The sequence below is a fragment of the Myotis lucifugus genome, unplaced genomic scaffold, assembly GCF_000147115.1.
Source record: "Myotis lucifugus unplaced genomic scaffold, Myoluc2.0 scaffold_28, whole genome shotgun sequence".
NCBI classification, from domain to species: domain Eukaryota; kingdom Metazoa; phylum Chordata; class Mammalia; order Chiroptera; family Vespertilionidae; genus Myotis; species Myotis lucifugus.
In genome coordinates, this window is record NW_005871076.1 from 8,302,749 (window position 1) to 8,318,395 (window position 15,647).

The 15,647-nt window shown below is 44.2% G+C and overlaps 1 protein-coding gene across 1 annotated transcript in view; it reads left to right on the top strand.

Annotated features, from left to right (window-relative positions):
* The window catches only part of TRPC7 (transient receptor potential cation channel subfamily C member 7), a 259,805-nt gene that overhangs the window by 192,149 nt on the left and 52,009 nt on the right, over window positions 1–15,647 (top strand). Inside the window, 1 exon segment of the mRNA XM_023752170.1 lies at window positions 14,532–14,696. Within this exon segment, the coding sequence (XP_023607938.1) occupies window positions 14,532–14,696 (165 nt within the window).

The window sequence follows — 15,647 nt, forward strand, 5'->3', positions numbered from 1 at the left end:
ACCACATGAAGGTGTGGCCATCCTGGGTGAGGGGCTGATGGCTGTTTGCAGGCTGGCCACAGCCACTTCAGGGTAGGGGTCCCCGTGGGGGTGCCTGGCCAGCGTGGATGAGGGGCTGATGGCTGTTTGCAGGCTGGCCACAGCCCCCAGCCACCCAAGCTCCCAGTGGAGGCTGGCTGGAAGCAGGTATCTGGGATTTATTTAGCTTCTATAATTGAAACTTTGTTGCCTTTTGCGGAGGCCACAGCCGGACAGGTTAGGCGGGAAGCTTGGCCGGGGCAACCAAGCCTCCTGGTTGCTCCAGCTCTGTGGCTGCCGGCCGCCATCTTGGTTGGGTTAATTTGCATATAGTCGCTCTGATTGGCTGGTGGGCATGGCTTGGGCATAGCGAAGGTATGGTCAATTAGCATCTTGGTCTTTTATTAGTGTAGATTGGTTATTATAGTTATAAAAAGGGCACACATATTCTAAAGGTTCTTTACATGGCTCTTAAGAACTTCTTACTAAAGTAATTGCCTCCCAGATAATCAAATTACATATATTTCTGCTGAAATAAAGACCTTTTAACATGTGGCACAAAGACTCCTTGTGGAGTAGTGGTTAGAATCATGAGCTCTGGAGTGAGGCAGCCTGAAGTCACCTTAGGCAAATCACTAAACCTCACTTTTCCTTCATCTCTAAAGCGGGGGTCATAATACTTGCCCTGTAAAGTTGTGGCATATAGTAAGTACTGGATAAGTGTGGGCTATTGAAAAATTACAAATGTATCTTTCAGAAATTATTCTGATCTGGAACAGGTACTAGTTGGGACACTGGCTACATACTACCTGGGCCACAGGCAAGTCACAGCCCACTCCAAGTTCTTACTCTATTACTAGAAAAAAATTCTCTATTTCTAACCTTAATCTATTCTGTTGAAAATATTATTTTATATTATTTATTTAAATGAGGCATGTGACCCGCCAGCCACAATTTTGACATGCTTGCTAGGTGCAGAGAATACAATTAATAAAAACAAAACAGGCAAGAATCCCTTCCCTCATAGAGCTTCCAACAAAGCAAGATCTCTGGGCTGAATTGGTGTCGGGATCCTCCCCTTCTACAAAGCCCCCCAGCACTCTGCAGTGACCCCATTTCAGGGTCCTTGTGCCTCCCAGGTATACAGTTCAAGAGGAATCTGATGTCTATACCCCATGGGGAATTCCCAAAGCCTACTTCCCCCTTCCAGTGTCAGAAAGTGTCTCTCTAAATACTAAGTACCCTCTTCCTGCCCCTCCCCATTCACTGAGCCTTGATCCAAAAAAAAAAAAAAAGGCCAGTATGTGGTCTGCAGAATAATCCCTAAACCCCCAGACTCATCTCCCAGGAACATTTTTCTGATATCCAGTGATGCAGAGGGGTCAGGGAGGAGGTCAGTGGGCCTGGTTCATAGTGAGCAGAGGGAAGAGTAGAAGGATGTAAAGAAGGCAAGAAAAAGACTACCAAAAGTCTTATAGACACAGGAAGAAATGAGATTTTGTTTTTTAAGCATAGTGGGCAGCCACTGGTCTGGCTTCTTTTCCCACTGAAGGAAGCTTAGTTTTTAGTAGTAATCCATTCTCACAAACCAATAATGCTCTTTCCCTGCTCTAGGAAAGATGAAGGAAGGGGAGATTATAGAATCCGCCATCATCCTTGAGCCCTGTGGCTCATCCTCAGATCACCAGGCTTCCCCTCTGGATTCTCAGAGCTTGGGGATAGTGTCTTTGTTATACATTTGACATTATAGTGATTAGAAGCTACCCAAATTTGGTCTGGCAAAAAAAAATGGGGGGAAAATGCTGCAAAGCTCCAGATGGCTTTGTAAATTAAATTAAACTGACAACTGGCCTAGGAACTTTTCCCATCATAATTACACTTTGATCATTAACATTTAAAAGAGATTGCAAACAGAATCCTGGATGTTGCAATAAATTATCGTCTACTGGGCATGTTCTATGAACCAGGTGCCACTGGAGCCTTTTGAGACTGTCTGATGATATTATTTAAATGATGTTGTTCTGCTCTTTGGTACATGGGAGAACACTGGGGGTGGAAGTTGGGGCAAGTATGTGTGCACCTACAATCTACACTATGGCCCATATATCTAAAAATGAAAGTCTGTTACAACTCCCCCTAACTCCCAAGGAACCCTGCCTTTTGTCATAATTTGAATGAACCAGGTGTCCCTGGAGCCTTTTGAGATTGTCTGATGCTGTTATTTAAATAATGTTGTTCTGCTCTTTGGTACATGGGAGAACATTTCAGTCATATGTAGTCTCCATCTTAGCATCCTGCAAAACCCTTGAGGGGCTCCCATCTCCCATCACTCCCCAATGGACCATCCACCCTGAGCAACCTGCATCTCTCCTGACACACAGGCTCTGAGGCATCATAAATAATAGCAACAATTTATTAAGCACTTAATTAGCACCCTTCACCATGCCAACATCTTTGAATGCACTCACTCAGTGCATCACCAATACTGTCATCCCTACTTTACAAACAAAATAGATATGGCTCAGAGGTAGAATCAAAATTTAAACCAAGATCTGTCTGACTTTCCAGCCCAAACTCTTTGCACTCCTTTTCATCAGCAAGCCCTTTCTGACTATCTTGGTAGCCTGATTATAGCCTCCATAATTCACGAATCCATTCTCTAAGAAGCCGTTCATCACTTTATCACTGTCCCTCACATCCCCTCTTGGGCTAGATGTTATTGTATCATATTCTGAGCTAAACCCTGTTATGGCACTAATGGAGCTTCAGTGAATTTTCCTGTTTACCTGTCTGTTTCCCCAATAAGATTTTGAGGGCCACGAGAGCCAAGACATTATTTTCAATCTTTGTGTTCCTGGTGTCTGGCTCAGTAGGTATTTTCTGGATGGGTGAGTGGATGAACGGATGGGTGGATGAATAAGTGAATTGATGGATGGATATAAATTTATGAATACATAGATATAAACTTAATATATCACAATAACATATGAGACTACGTTTCTACTTCTGAAGAATATGACCATGTTGAGAGAAAGAGATTTTATTTGCCAGTGGTGGATAAAAACCAGGATTCAAATTATGACTAAAATTAATCAATCAAAAAATTTTCTATTAAAAAACAAACATCTTCTATATATATCAGAGTGTGGGGTTTGGCCCCTGAATGACAAAGGGGGCTACTGCCTCTGCAAACACCAAACACAAGCGTTGATGGAATTTTTGCATTAGTTACTAAATGTTCACATGCCTCTTTTGACATCTAAGAACAGAGAGCCAATAGTCAGCTGCATGACCAGAATATGCCTTCACCAGAAATAAATGCTGCGTGTTTCTCACTGTTGAGGGTATGAAGAATTTCCACATTTCTCAGAGAAGTAAAAGGAGCAATTAAGGATGATGTCCAGGATGGAAGCTATGGGTGAAAGAGTGGGCACAGATACCCCCAACAGAAAAGAAACCAACCTGTACTAAGTATCTGGCTAAGGTATATGTCCCTGAAAGTATCAGAAGGTAGAAACAGGCAGTTCTCTGTGTGCTCCAGATGTGAAGAATTATGGTGGTTATTGAGGAGAGGGTTGTTCATCTTAGACAATCAATGGGTATGTGCTGCCTGTCACTACTTGAGGCAATTACTAGTAAGCAGAGACAGGGTTGAATCACATATGAGCATTTGTTCCAGTACTATTGGCAGTATAGGAGACCAGCAGGTCATCCACAAAAATTTTCTCTGCCTCTCCCCATAAGCCAGCTGCTTATATTGGGTAGAAGGATAAAGATTACATAGGGAAGTAGGCAAAAGGGTATGCCAAATAGGCAGTTAACAGGTAATGCAGGCTGGAGATTTGCAAAGGCCTACGGGTATGCAAAGGCTGGGGGTCTTCAAAGGGCTGGTGATATGAAAGGGTTAGGGGTCTTCAAAGGGCTGGTGATATGAAAGGGCTGGGCGTCTTCAAAGGGCTGGTGATATGCAAAGGGATACATTTCCAGGTGAGCTCCCAGGTCCCACATGCAACTCCCAGCCAGGTTAGAATGTACCTTCTTTAATCAGAACAAAACAATCACGGTTAACATCGCATGATTAATATTTCTTACAATTATAGCTTATCCCCAATATCCTATTTCTGCCCCTATCAGTACTACAATTGTTGTACAAGTTGGAAGCTGTGTTTTATATTTCAAGGAAGCATTATCTAATCAGATTTCAGGATTAGAGAATTACCTGAAACTACAGCTCTTCCTTATAAGATGTCAGTGTCAGGTGGGATTTGCAAAAGGGCTGAGATCCTAATAGGTCCTCCAGTAAAGTGATTTTTGGCCAGTCTGTATTTTTTGAGGTTGTAAATCAGGCTTAATTGGCCACCGCATTAACCTGGTTCCTGGCAGAGTGGTGACCAGGCAGCCAGTAGAGCCATTGCTGAATCAGCTGCTGCTGCTATGGTCTGTGTGCAGGAGAGAAAGCCCAGGCTTCACCTTTACAATGATGACACTCCTTTCAGGGAGATGAAGTTGTCCAGAAAATTGTCTTTGAGCCTTTACTCTTGTGTATTCCTGATTTTTATCTTCACTGGGCAGAAACACAGAGAATTGAGAGTTCTAAGAAATTCTTAAAACCTGAGGTCTCCTGGCCTCTGTGGGCTTGGAGAAATCACTGTGGTGCCTCTTGCTTTGGTATGTCTGCCTAATTTTAAATCTACTTTGAGGAAACACAGGATAATAGTTCAAAACATTGTCCTTGAAGTCAGACTGGTCTGGATTCAAGTCCAGACCATGTCATAATTACCTTTGTGATTATAGGCAAGTTACTAAATTTATCTGTGCTTCATGCTTCCGTATTTAAAATAGGGATATGATAATATCCATCTCAATAAATGATGTGAGAGTTAACCGATACAGTGACTATTAAGCACGGAGCTTGACACAGAATACATACTCAATAAACATTAGCTGTTTTTTCTTTGTAACGATAATAATTATTATGGTATAGATGTTTTCAGGATTGATGTCAGTTGCACTGGTAACTGCATACATAGAAATTAAACAAGCTTCATAAAATTCAAAAGGTACTCCTCAAACCCTACTTTAACCTCACATTTCAATCTTCTCCTCCACAAGAGGACAAGAGCCTGGTTTAGTTTTCATCACCTCTCCCTGTTTTCCCTCTAGTAAAGATGTGAAAACAGTTAAGTGTTCAGCAAACCCTGAGTAACAATGGATTTGTTATACTTAGAAATTATTCTGGGTAATGAGTCAAAGAGAAAATCATGAAGCAAATACTAGAGGCTTTAAAAGAGCATGTAATTTATCACTCAACATATGTTTCTTGGTACCTATTATGTGCAAATCATAAGGCTGCATACTCTTGCGGATGCAAAGACAGTTGGTTCCCTCAAAGAGCTTAAAAATAACAGAAGAAGAAAAAATAGCAAAAGAGATCAGAAGTAAACACAGTAGTATAGCTATTCACAACCTGACCATGAACCATGACTGCCAAGTGAATAGACCACAGAATAGGACCTAAAGGAGTCCAACACCTCTCAGGGGGCTGAGGGACTTGATAGGACTTAAGATAGAAAAAAAGTTGGGTCTCAAAGACTGATTAGGAATTAAACCAGAGAGAAGCAGGATGGATTGTCCTTGAACACATGGGGTGGAAGGTGAGGTGGGGGTACATAGGCCATGTTTGGTAACAGCATGTTGGGCAGCTTGGCAGGAGGGGAAAGCTCAGAAAAGTGAGTAGTTGAAGATAATCCAAGGTCTGCTAGAAGCTGCTTCCACTTCTCCTTTGGCTTCAGGCTAGGGCAGAGCCCTGCGTGGGGTAGAGAGCGTCACTGCCCAGGTATGGAGAATGACATCGGAAAGAACAGAGGCAGCCATCTGGAGCCAGCTAGAAGCTCACTCTGAGCCCTAATAATAGGCAGGCATCCAAAGCACGTGGGACTCTGGCCATGATAACATGGCTAGACTGTAAAATGAGTCACCTCGTTAGCACCCTCTGGGCTCAGTACTATGGGAGGGCTCCTGATGAACCTGGAAATCCACACTTAGCATTCGCTTCCAGGAGGGCCAAACAAGGCTGCCTGCCACTCTGCCTGCCCTCGAGAAATGGCTTACCCACAACTATAGAAGTCCAGCACTATTTGTTTAGATCCCTGCACCCTAAAGACTGAAGTGCAGGTGGTTCACAAACAACTGTCCTCAAAATCCTTCTTTCTCTGGCAAGGGAGAAGCTGCTGAGTCCTCAGAGCAACCTACCAATTTGAGACATTTGTGTGAATAACCCTCTGGAAAGTTGCAAGTTTGCTTAATTTGAGGTGGGAGAGAGTTTTTCGTGTCCTGCTGTCCCTGAGAAACAGGAACAGAGAATTGTCTTTGAGAACAGAGCAAGCTACTCAACTCAATAAGTGCTATCAAATCACCATGGGAGTGAAGAGCCTTCTGCAGCGCCCATCTCCTCTTGCTGCCCAGTACATTTCCAGAATGGCTCAGTGAGCAGCTGCCCAACAGGACCTCCAGCTGTGGAAAGAACTAAGAAGCATGCCAGGGTCTGTCCTGCTTTTGAGTGCACAAATGAAGAGGAGGTAGGGAAGGCTGTAATCAAGCGAGACATCTGTACAAGGATCCAAATGCAATTTTCTGGCAATGAAGAGAATGTATTTCAGAGGTGATCAGAAAATGGAGAATTTTTTGTGGGTTTTTTTCTTTTTTCCCCTTTATTGATTAAGATATTACAAATGTGTCCTTATCCCCCCAATGTCCCCTCATTCCCCCAATCCTGCCCTCACCCTCACCCCCTGTTGTCCACATCCATCGCTTATGCTTATATACATGCATACAAGTCCTTTGGTTGATCTCTCTCCCTCACCCCCACCCTCCCCTACCTTTCCTCTGAGTTTTGAGCATCTGATCGATGCTTCTATGTCTCTACATCTGTTTTTGTTCATCGGTTTATGTTATTCATTGTAATCCACAAATGAGTGAGAGCATGTGATATTTATCTTTCTCTGACAGACTTATTTCACTTAGCATAATGCTCTCCAGCTCGAAAATGGAGAATTTTTAAGGTGGTGCTGGGAAAAGGTGAGGAGAGGGAGGCCGAGGCAATGTTTATGAAACAAGGAATCAAAAATCCCCTTGAACTAAGTCCAACCCCTGCCCTCATCCTTGGCTTGGTTCTTGAGCAACCCCTTCAGATGATGGTATGATTATTTTCCTGGTAAGAGCTTTAAATTCCTAGTTCAGTTAACTTTGGGGATGAAATTGTTATTGTTTTCAAATCTAGCACTCCAATAGTGAAAATAAATTTAGTGGTGACATGAACTCAGTCATTTACATATCCATTATATCTCCAAGAAAGCAAGCAAACTTTCAGCCTCTTGGACCCATGTGACTCTTCCAGATGTGGTGACATGGCCAGAGTGCTGCACACAATGAGACGATGAGTAAGGAAAGTCCCTCTGGTCCTACAGATGGCCCCAGGTTTGCAGTCTGAACACAGAAAATTTCCAGCTGCACCACTTATTCAAACAGTACTTCCTGAGAACCCACTCACTGCGAACTACAGGAGCCCTGCAGGAGTTTTCTCTCTGGTAGAGGATCATTCAGACATACAACTTCAATAAAAGGTAGACACTAAGAATTGCATGAGAGGAGAAAAGGAGAGGTTCTCACCTTAGTGGGTAGGATAAGCTTTCTTGGGAGAGATGGTTATTGAGCTAGACAAAACTTGGATAAATGGAGATTAGAAAGAAAGCACTAACAGGTAGCAAGAGATGCCCTGAGCAGAGGCTCAGAGATGGTCAAGCTTGCGGCAGGCTCTGAGAAGAGCTCTACTAGATTTTGGCCAGAGACCAGAGATGGGAAGGAAAAGATCAGGAATCAAGCTGGAGCAGAGCTGGGAGTCCAATTTTAAACTCTATCACCTTAGCTCTGTTCTCTTCTTGTTTTACCTTCCTTCATTCCTTTTCACTTGCTTCCTTTCTCCTTAACTAAAATCCCCTCCTCCAACTATGCCTCAGTCCTTCCATGCATCCCAAGCAGTGCAAATGGAGTGGACATGGGATTAACACAGAATGTGTAATGCCTTTAAGAGGGAAGGTAGAGATAACTGTCCTCTCCAGCAGGACACAGCCCAGTCACAGGATTGGGCTGAAAAACCATATGAGCATCTGAAATTGCAGGGTCACAGAGATGCTCTCCTGCTTGGCAGACAGAATGAGACAGTAATATGACCTGGAAAAGATTCAGGAAACTTGAGTTGAGAGAAGCAATACAAAGAAGTGATGAAAATGTCTGATCTGGAGACAGATCTGAAAAGTCACAGACCATCAGCTTACAATGGGTTAACCATTCCTACTTCATTGTTTGAGGAGGATTAAATTAGAAAATGTTAATACTGTGCTCAGGACAAGGCCTGATCTGTATGAGTGCTAAATAAGTGTTTGCTTTTTACTGTTTTATTTATGACAAAGAACTAAGACCAGGAAGGGCTAAAGTCAAAGCCAATGAAATCAAGAGAATTCCAGAGGGAGCCTGCTGGGATGGAAAGCACCACTGAGCTCAATCTTCTGAGATGCCCCAAACAGGAAATTCAGCTTGACTGTTCACACTAAGAAAAGCCACTTGACTGGTACAATGGCAGTCTCCCTTTGCCTATGTAAACAGTTTGTGTGTGTGTGTGTGTGTGTGTGTGTTTTTTGTGTTGGGGAGGGGGAGGATTTCTATAAGCAAATGCTGATGATGAGCTAATGAAAATAAGTGGAAAATCTTAACCACAGTCCCATCAGACCTCAGTGAGGCTTTTGATAGTTTATCTGTATAAAAGAAAGTTATTTTCTCTATAAGCATTGGATTTCATAAAACTTTCTCAGCTAAGTTATTAGCAAATCATGTACTGCCACATATTATTCTGTAAATAAGGCCTAGTGTCAGAGAGAAAATAATCTGTGCTTAATGGAAATCACACAGCCTCAAAGCCTCTGAGCTCAAATGTAGCCCTCTTCCCCTCTTTTAAGGTAGAGGGGGAGGAACAGCCAAGGGGGAAGAGGAGTGCCTTCCTCAGGTTCAGTAACTACACAGCTCCTCGTTGACAGAGGGCTCCGTAACCAGGGTGCAGCTGAATGGACCTGATGGTGCCCTGGCTGCCCTAGCAGAGACCAGTCCATTTTGAGCTAATTGCCTGGAAAAATCAAGCTGCACCTCAGTGGAGGATGAAGAAGGAAGGATTGGATAGAGTGGCCTAACCCACCTGGTTGGCCTACATGGACCTTTCAAAAGGCACTAACACTTCAAGAAATTATCTGTTAAAATAACATGGAGGTCAACAAAAGAGCAGTGCTATAGGGAGTGAAAAGAAAACAAAAAGAGTAAGAGAGAAAAAAAATGGGAAAGGAACAGAAAGTCATGGGCTCACTTTTATTCATCAAATACGAATATAGTGCTTACTCTTTGCCAGGTGTTGTTCTAAGCACTTTACAAATACTCAGTTAGCTATCTGAGTATAGTTACATTTTACATACTGGCCTCATTTTACAGAAGAGGGAAGCTAAGCATAGAAGAACCAATGACAAAAGAGCACATAGCCAGCATGTGGCAGGGCCAGGACTTGAACCAGGCAGCCTTGCACCAGTCCATGCACCTAACCATGCCCCCCTCAGGAAAGTCTTAGACCCTGTTACAATGTGAGTATCTGTCCCAAGGGTGTTAACATCCCAGGAAACAACCCTAAAACTACTCAATTGTTAGTGAATGATTATAGCTCTTCAACTATTCTTAAAATGTCAGATATTTCCTTGTGAATGAATATAAAGTGGAGAAGAAAGTTAAGGAAATGGTTTTCCCTTGGCCATCAATAAATTAAAAGCAAAGTAACAGCCAAGATTTGGCCAATATATCCAAGAGTTCCCCTATGCCAGCATTATACTCTCACACTATGTCACTAGGGTCTGGGAGAAACAAGAAATTCAGGTGCGATGTTATCAGAAATTAGTTTTGGGTAGAAATGTTGTTATATTAACCATAAAAGCTGGTCAAATGTGCCACCAGAATAACTGGCTTGGGAGGATTCAAGAACCAGCAGCCACATACATCCTGGTCCCTCTGACTCTCAGATCATTTCCCAGTCTAGCTCATCCCACTAGTCTCCTTTCCCATTATAGGGACTTCTGTCTCTGAGATCCCTGCTCTCGCTCTTTGCAGTTTAACTTCTCTTAGCTTTCCCCCTGCTCCCTGCCCAGTTCTCTGGACAATCCATCACAATGGTGAATGTGGTTTGATTTATATTCTCTTGAGGCTGCTTAGCTCCATATAAGCCCACCTTAGCAGATTCTCAGCTCCGGGCATTACACATTCCCTGCTATGAAGATTGTGAATCATGTCACTGGGAAAATGGAGGTGGTTACATCAATTTTCCCTAGAATAACTTTCATAAATGCATACCATGACCTCAATCCAGATGTTTTAGAGGCAGAAATAGCCAGGCAAAGCTCTTGGTGTCGCTCAGCTTTTGACTGTTGCATCCTTCTGTGTGCTAGATGCCAAAGAAAACAGGCCCAAGACAATAACAGTTTTCTGAGTTCCAATTTTATTCTAGCTGTATGCTTTTCTTCCATCTGTTCTCATCTGACCCTGCTTTTAAGAATCATGCCCCTGCCCCAACCTGGCCCCAGGAATTCTTTCTGCATTTGTTCTGTGGCTGAGTGCCCTTTTGGCTATGGTGTTCTTTGTATCATGATGGTATGTCTCATGTTACTCTCATCTTCCTTGGTTCAGTGATGATATTTCTCTGTGCTTCAAAAGCACAGTAGAAAAAATCCTTTGATACACATTGAACTCTATGTCATGAAGTTGTCATGAAGGCCTGCCACAATTACAGAAAAGTGCCCATATAAAAATAACAATTTGGGCTTCATCTAGCTACCTGCTACTGTCAGGGTCCACCATCTTCCTCAAAGGAAGACAAGAGCAAATGGGAATGGTTTCCACTGTGCCCTCCCCTCCAGCTCTGCTGCCTAATCAGTCTTGCTGAGTTATTTGCAGGAAGCAGCAGAAGCAACAAGGATGGACTCTCCCAGACACAGACGAAGAGGCCAATGGGGGGAATTAGGACTGGAGCCCTGCCAGAGCAGCTACAGTGCAGGGAGCCATTACACATCCACATGGTCTTCTGCTATTTCATGGGCATATGTCCCACTGTCTAATCAGACTGTCCACTTCTCCAGAGCAAGGCCATTGCAACACCTAGAGAAGATTGGCTATTGAAAACAAAACTGACTACACCCCCACACTCGCCATCCCCCTGTGGCACCTGTGTTGTGACCAGGCTCTCAGAATTACCTAAACATTCATATGATTGTCTTGCTTGCTCCACTTTTTGTGATCCAGAAAGGACACAGGAAAGCATATCGGCTGCTGGCCTGGGGTTCCTACCTGGGTCAAGAATAATCATTGCTATGGGGTTACTATGTATAAAGCTACTCAAAAAAGCCTCATTTGTAGCTGATGTTTGATTTATAGTATTACTAGAGGCCTGGTGCACAAAAATTTGTGCACTCAGTGGGCGGGGGGGGGGGGTCCCTCAGCCTGGCCTGTGCTCTCTTACAGTCTGAGACCCCTCGGGGGATGACCACCTGCTGGCTTAGGCCCGCTCCCCAGGGGATTGGGCCTAAGCTGGCAATCAGACATACCTCTGGGAGCCCGGGAGCCCTCGAGGGATGTCCACTTGCCAGTGGGGAGCAGGCCTAAGCTGCAGTCAGACATCCTTAGTGCTGCTGAGGAGGCAGGAGAGGCTCCCACCACCACCACTGTACTGGCAGCCATCAGCCTGGCTTGTGGCTGAGCAGAGCTCCCCCTGTGGGAGTGCACTGACCACCAGGGGGCAGCTCCTGCATTGAGCGTTTGCCTCCTGGTGGTCAGTGTGTGTCATAGTGACCAGTCATTCCCAGTCGTTCTGCTGTTAAGGTCAGTTTGCATATTACCCTTTTATTATATAGGATAGAGGCCTGGTGCTCGGGTGGGGACCGGCTGGTTTGCCCTGAATGGTGTCCCGGATCAGGGTGGGGGTCCCACTTGGGTGCCTGGCCAGCCTCGGTGAGGGGCTGATGGGTGTTTGCAGGCTGGTCACACCCACTTCAGGGTGGGGGTCTCCACTGGGGTGCCTGGCCAGCCTGGGTGAGGGGCTGATGGCTGTTTGCAGGGTGGTCACACCACCTTCAGGGTGGGGTCCCCACTGGGGTGCCTGATCAACCTGGGTGAGGGGCTGATGGCTGTTTGCAGGGTGGTCACACCACCTTCAGGGTGGGGTCCCCACTGGGGTGCCTGGCCAGCCTGGGTGAGGGGCTGATGGCTGTTTGCAGGCTGGTCACACCCCCTTCAGGGTGGGGGTCCCCTGAAGGCCGTTTTCAGGATGGCCAAGCCCGTCGGCGACAGAAGCTCCCAGCCTCTCCTTTTTTTCTTTGTTTTTTTTTTTATTCTGGGATTTATTTACCTCCTATAATTGAAACTTTGTTGCCTTCAGTGGAGCTGAGAGCCGGCTCCTGCTCGCTCCAGCTCCGTAGCCGTGGCTGAAAGCAGATATCTGGGGTTTATTTACTTTCTATAATTGCAACTTTGTTCCTTTGAGTGGAGCTCACAGCCAGGCCGCGGCAGGGGGGAAGCTTGGCTTCCTCCATCACTGGAGCAAGCAAGCCTCCTGCTCGCTTCAGCTCCATGGCTGCCGGCCGCCATGTTGGTTGGGTTAATTTGCATATAGTCGTTCTGATTGGCTGGTGGGCATGGCTTAAGGTGTAGCAAAGGTATGGTTAATTTGCATGTTTGTCTTTTATTAGATTAGATTAGGGGACACTCCAGAACCAAATAAACCTTTGATAGTGACCTCACAGGTCACTTGGCTGCTGCTGAGTTCCCAGAAACCAGAAACAAGAATGTGTTGCCATCTGCATTGAGAATTTTTAGAAATAGCTTTATTTATATTGTTCTTATAATATAAAGGGAATGTTTCCCAGGAATTATTGTACATGTCCTCTTTAAAATCCAATGAAGCAAATGAGATGAAAACCAGCATGTTATACTCCAGGGTAATCAGATGGAAACTCAACCCCTTTGAAGAATGCCGGGTCTATCTGCTCTAGTCCATGGGTCCCACCCAGCTCCTATGCTGAGTAGGGCTAAAGAGCAGGGCTACCAAAGCACATAATGGCTTTCTCCTGTCGCAGAAGAAAATAAGCAAATGAGTATAATTTTCTCAAATGTAAACTGTGTTCTCACAAAATACTTAAATATTGCCTATTACCAGTTTCCATGGGTCAGGACTCAGAATCAACTAACAATTGACCAAGTACACCAAATATTTGCAGAAAAAGAATGTGTGGTTGCAACTGAAGTCAATTTGCTGGATCAAGCAGAAAAAGGGTGAATTCAGAGGTGTCTCATGGACCACGTGGGCAGAGTGGAGCTGGGCTCGAGAGGGTCAGACACTATCTGAGCCTCTTTCTTCACTTAATTCTTTTTTCCCCTTTAAACTGGCATGTTTTGCTATTTAGTCCACACAGTGGAAAATGTCTGCCCAGATCTCCCCAGGTTACATGTTAACACCCCTGGAAATAAAGAGACTGCCTTCTCTTCCAATCATAGTTTCCAATACCCTGGTGAGAAAACCTGATGGACCCTGTATAAGTCAAGGTCCCCCACTCCCACCCCTCCCCAACCCACCCCAGTCCAATAAGCTCTATCCAAAGGGCTGAGATCAACAATACAAAATGGCCACAAGAGGTCAGCCATGTAACCTGGGCAATTCCAAGAGAGGGAGATGGTTTTAGAAGCTACTGTAGGGGGATACAATGTGTCAGTGTTCCAGCATACCACAAAGAGTCCACTAACCCAAGCCAAACACCACTGGAATTCAGTGGCGAAATACTGAGGAGTATCAAGTCCTCCAGAAACACTGCCAGTGCTTTTTATAAAACTATATAGCAATAGAGAGGGGAAGCTTTCTACAATATCTCATTTAATTCTATAAGACATTATGACAGACTCTGTTTTACAGATGACAATCTGAGGTTCAGAGAGGTTAAGTAGCTAAACCAATGTCACGAGGCTAGTAAATGGTAAAACAAAACTCAAACCCATGTGGACTCCAAAACCCCATTCATGCTCCATCCATTCTTTCATGTTGACTCCCAGATGAACTCCGCCCAGAGAAGTCTCCCTGGATTGGAGATAATCATTTACCTAGAAGCCGGCTGTCATTTTCTGTGTCTGAGACTTCTCTGAGTCCTCAGTTTGCCACGCACTGATGTAGCCAGTCCTGTGAGGGCTCTGGCAACTGTACAAAGACCCCCCATCCCCAAATTAGACGGACCCAGCAAGTACCTGACCCAGATGCTCCTGCTCTAACGCACAGGCAACCCCCAAGTAGAACATTTTAGCCCCAAGCTACTCATAAGTCGTATACTGTTTAAGTGCTACTGATGCCATTTCCTGTTTGCATTTTGTTTTTTGTTTTTGTTTTGTTTTTACAGTTCGTTGCTCATCCTAACTGTCAGCAGCAATTGCTTACCATGTGGTATGAAAATCTCTCAGGCTTACGTCAACAGTCTATTGCTGTGAAATTCCTGGCTGTCTTTGGAGTCTCCCTAGGCCTCCCTTTTCTCGCCATAGCCTATTGGATTGCTCCGTGCAGCAAGGTACAGATTGCTTAAGGTGCATGTCTTCGTGGTTATTTCTTCTCTCTCTACTTAGCAAGACTGAAGTCCACTTTGTTCAAATAAGCAGCTGATCATTTTTCACATTTAAAGAAAATAGATCTAAGATACCTAGCAAAAGTAGAAAATAGAGCGTCGGCCTGCGGACTGAAAGGTCCCAGGTTCGATTCCGGTCAAGGGCATGTACCTTGGTTGCAGGCACATCCCCAGTAGGAGATGTGCAGGAGGCAGCTGGTCGATGTTTCTCTCTCATCGATGTTTCTAACTCTCTATCTCTCTCCCTTCCTCTCTGTAAAAAATCAATAAAATATATTTTTAAAAAAAATAGATCTAAGATACCTAGCAAAAGTAGAAAACCACATTAGAGGGAATGTTAAGATCTGTTTTCTTTCAACCATCTTTTTTTAAGAGAGAGGTACGATAAAATGGGAAATTTTAAACATGTGAGACAATCTGATCAATAACAGATCAGAGAGGGGGAAAAGGCACTTTTCCTCTTCTAATTATGCAATATCCTCAACATGTCCTCCAAACCCACAGTAATAATTGTAATTATAAAAAGAGGAATAGCCAACACTTACTGAATACTTTTCCTTTGCTAAGTAAGCCCTTTTCATGGAATATCTCATTTCACTCCCTCAATTACAGTAGGATGCATACACTTAATGAAGTAGGTTCAGAAAAGAGAAATAACTAGTTAACTGAGAGTCAAATGCAGCTCCTGCGGGGGCACTGCAGATCCATGTCAACATCTTCCCAGTTTCCTTGGCTTCCTTGATTGGGTCTGGCCCCCATGGACAGTTAATTAGGTCACAAAAAGGAAAAATACAAAGGACAGAGAAGAGATTAAAACTGGGTTCAAAACTGGGTTCTTTTCTCACAAGGAAGGGGAAGTATCTGGTGTCCAATGGTAATGAAAGCAGTGGAACCTGC